Source organism: Panicum virgatum, chromosome 8N (genome assembly GCF_016808335.1).
Source record: "Panicum virgatum strain AP13 chromosome 8N, P.virgatum_v5, whole genome shotgun sequence".
In the NCBI taxonomy this organism is placed as follows: Eukaryota; Viridiplantae; Streptophyta; class Magnoliopsida; order Poales; family Poaceae; genus Panicum; species Panicum virgatum.
The window spans coordinates 37,668,182-37,671,995 of record NC_053152.1 but is presented as its reverse complement, the minus strand read 5'-3'; the positions used below and the strand labels follow the sequence as shown (position 1 = coordinate 37,671,995).

The window sequence follows — 3,814 nt, the reverse complement described above, 5'->3', positions numbered from 1 at the left end:
AATTGGATAATCTCCACATGGTCAGAACTGCTGGCTGCCACGAGACACCTGCAACTCAGCAACATATTTTCGAATATAAAAGATGCCTTCCATGGACATTGTAGCATGGTCAAATTCAACCCTTAGCGAGCTGGATTTGATTAATGTTTGAGGCAAATTCAAATAATGCCACAACAGCTCAGCTTAATTATTTATAGATCACAAAATATTTTTTTTTGAAAGGAAAGATCACAAAATATTTGGCGTATGCGTATCCATCCGGACCATCCCCACCTGCAGTCTGTAGACTACGCATTCCGAGCTGCCGAGGCGTGGGTGGGGCCCACCGCGGCCGGGCTTGTCGCGGCCGTTGCGGCAGGCGCGCCATTATCGCGGTGACTGGTGACCGCGCGTCGCCGCCTCCGATCCACCGCTTGCTTTATATAGCTTCGAGACCCCTCCCCTCCTCTTCACCCTCACTGCTCCGGCCGTGTCTTGAGCCTTGATCTCATCGCCTCTTCCCCGCTCTCCGTCCCCTCTAGCAAAAAGACTCGGCGACATGGCCGTGCAAGCGCAGTTCGGCGGCCTCGCCGGCTGCTTGCCGCCCTACGCGGCGGCGGCGGATTGCTTGGCCGACGACCAGGTGCGCGCGCTCCTGTCAGCCGCCGCGGGCAACAAGGCGTGGCAGTACAACTGCCCGGCCGGCGTGGCCAGCGGCGCGCAGAGCGACCTGACGTGCAACGGCGGCGGCGGCGGCGGAGTGGTGTTGCCGTCGCGGAAGCGCGGCAGGGAGGATGCGCTCAATCAGTACGTGGCGCCCTCGTCGGCGGCGCTTCTGCCGATCCCGGGGATGCAGAGAGCAGCCGTGGCGCTGCGCTCGCCCGCGCGGGCGGCGGTCGCGACCCGGATGGCGGATTCCGGGACGGCGTCGACGAGCGGGCGGGCGGCCGCCGCGGGCGCGGCGTCGGTGGCGGACGTGCTGGTGGCGGAGCTGTGCCAGCAGGGCGCGGAGGTGGACGCGCTGGTGCGCGCCGAGTGCGAGCGGCTGCGCGCCGGGCTGGAGCAGGCGCGGAAGCGGCAGCGCCAGGCGCTGGTGCGCGCCGCGGCGGCGGGCGCGGCGCGCGCGCTGCGGGAGAAGGAGGCCGAGCTGGGCGCCGCGCGCCGGCGCGCCGCGGAGCTCGAGGAGCGGCTCCGGCAGGCGGCCTCCGAGAGCCAGGCGTGGTGCGGCCTGGCGCGCAGCAACGAGGCCGCCGCCGCGGGGCTCCGCGCCGCGCTCGACACCCTGCTCCTCCGCGGCGGCGGCGCTCCGGCGCAGCCCGCCGAGGAGGAGGGCTTCGGCGAGTCGGACGCCGCCCTTGCCGCCGCGGCTGCGGACGACGCGGAGTCCCGCTGCTTCGTCGAGGCCGACGACGCCGGCGCGGGCGCGGACACGTCGTCCTCGGCGAGCAGGTGGGCGTGCAGGGGGTGCGGCGCGGGCGAGGCGTCGGTGCTGCTGCTGCCGTGCCGGCACCTCTGCCTGTGCAAGGCGTGCGAGCCCCGGGCGGACGCCTGCCCCGTCTGCCTGGCGCCCAAGAACGCGGCCATCCACGTCGCCGCTAACTGACCGCGTCATCCGCTGCCGCCGTCGTCCACGGCGCGCGAGCGAGCCGGCTCCGGCGATCTCGCTACCATCTAGCCTCCAGCCGAGTAATTCGGGCTGCCTGTAGATTAGGCCGATTGACATGACCCCGTTCGTTCAGTTCTTTTGGTGAATATTGAAGGGTTGAGATGAATGTCTACCCTCGAGTTCTGATGTAAAACAGATTGTTCTTTTTGTAAAAGAGATTAACATCTTTTTTACTGGCTACTAGTATTACTTTTACAGCGGCACCATTCCGTCCGGATGCAATCCCTCTGTCTCGTTGCCCTCTGCTTCTGCTGTGCTGCTTTGTGACGAGTTCTTGCTCTGTTTTCCGTCTGATCTTCCTCATGAATCACCAATCGTTGACCATGTAATGTAACTCCTAGGCATTTTTGAGTTTGGGACCCTACTTCTTAACTCATATGTATGGACCTTAATTTCTTCGTTTTAATGAAAAACTGCCTAGTCACACGGTCGAAAAAAAAGGTGACGGTAGTAAATTGTTCAGCGCCATCACGGCACAGATTCAGATAAAGATGCACGCACGCAAGAACAGCAGGATCCAGTGAACGGCTGTACTACAAAAGATACCCTTCATGTGTGTCCTGCTTGCCACCAGGGTTTTTTTATCCGACCGTTTGGACCGAACCGCCGGCGCCCGGTTCCGGCTAACCGGTCCGGTTTGACCGGTTACCGGTAAAAACCGGTCAAACTCAAATTTGAATTCAAAACCCGTAGTTATACCGGTTTCGAACGGCTAACCGGCCGGTTAGACCGGTTTACCGGTCCGGTTTGACTGGTTACCGGTCGGTTTGACTGGTAACCGGTCGGTTTGACTGGTAACACGCTAAATTTAATTTTTTTTCTTTTTTTGTTTAAATTCAAATATCCGCAAAGTATACTAAATGAATGTTTGTATAACATGTTTTAGTCTAAATGAACCCTCCAACCCTTTTTTGTACTACTTTTACATTGTATTTGTATATTTTTGTATGCACGTTTTTTTGTTTAACTTCAAATGCTCGCAAAGTATACTAAATGAACGAATATTTGAAAAAATTTGACATCATTAAATTCGTCGCAACTTGAAGTATTTTTAAGATTTTTTTGGGATTTTTCCATTTTTTAGAATTCAAATTTAAAATTTGAATTTGGGCCGGTTTAAAACCGGCCGGAACCGGAACCGGTCCGGGCCGGTTAGACCGGTAACCGCGGTAACCGGACCGGTTCCGGCCGGTTTGGTGAACCCTGCTTGCCACTCAGTCTGCGAAAGGCCTTCTTTCCCCAGCAGCTCTCAGTTTCAACTGCGGCATCGAGTAATTGTGCTCTGGTCCAGTCCGGCCAGCGGCCACCACCAGCTTTGCAGTGACTCACCGAACCCTGCACCATGCAGCCGCGCACCGACCGTCGCACGCCAGCCACAGGCGAGGCACCAGACAAAACAAGGCTGGTGAATCAGGTTTGCAGGAGGAAAAGAAGGGAGGCTGAACTGCAGAATGCCCGTGCACAATGGTGGCTACGGCCTCAGCGGCATCTGCAACTGCAGGTCTGCGATAACGGTCGAGTCGCACAGGCGGCGAGATCGTGGCGCTGCCGGCGGGCTGAGGCGCCGGCACCGCCGCGTGCGCCGTGCGCGGTGGGCCGTGTGGTGCGGGCAGGAAGGAAAGAGAAGCCGCGTCGCGATGGCCTTTTTCGCTTCCTTTCTTTCCTTCAGAGGGTCGCCGCTCGTGAGCCTCTCCTCTCCTCCGTCCGACTTTTCGTTGGGGCCGCTGGAAAGGTGATGGCGCTGATGATTCCTTGGAAGCGCTAAGGAGACGTATTTTACTATTGTACACTCGTACGTTCGTGCAGTGCGTTTCGTACAACCCCCTTATTCTCCGGACTACATTTAGCATAGTCGATATCATCGTGCATCGGTGGGATGTAAACGATCTGATATGGTAGGGTACCTACGGATATAAGAATAAAGATATTTATTTTCTTCTCGAATTTGGATTGGATATGGATAGTGTAAAATTATCGGATAAGGGATACCGACATCATAAAAATATGAGTTTCGGTATCAAGATACGGTGCTACATTCCGAATAACCGAGCTCGGATAAGGACAGATATTAACCCCTCTGAACAAATATAACCTCTGCAATTCGTGGTTCTAGGATTTTATCACGCACCTACTACTTTATTCCATCAGTGCTTACTCGACCGATATTTT

At 56.9% G+C, this 3,814-nt stretch overlaps 1 protein-coding gene across 1 annotated transcript; it reads left to right on the top strand.

Annotated features, from left to right (window-relative positions):
• The first annotated feature begins 361 nt into the window (after positions 1–361).
• LOC120686875 (BOI-related E3 ubiquitin-protein ligase 1-like) lies at positions 362–1,867 on the top strand. The gene has a single exon (XM_039969067.1). It carries the CDS (start codon positions 539–541, stop codon positions 1,580–1,582), a length of 1,044 nt encoding a protein of 347 aa, XP_039825001.1. The 5' UTR covers positions 362–538; the 3' UTR covers positions 1,583–1,867.
• The last annotated feature ends 1,947 nt before the right edge of the window (positions 1,868–3,814 follow it).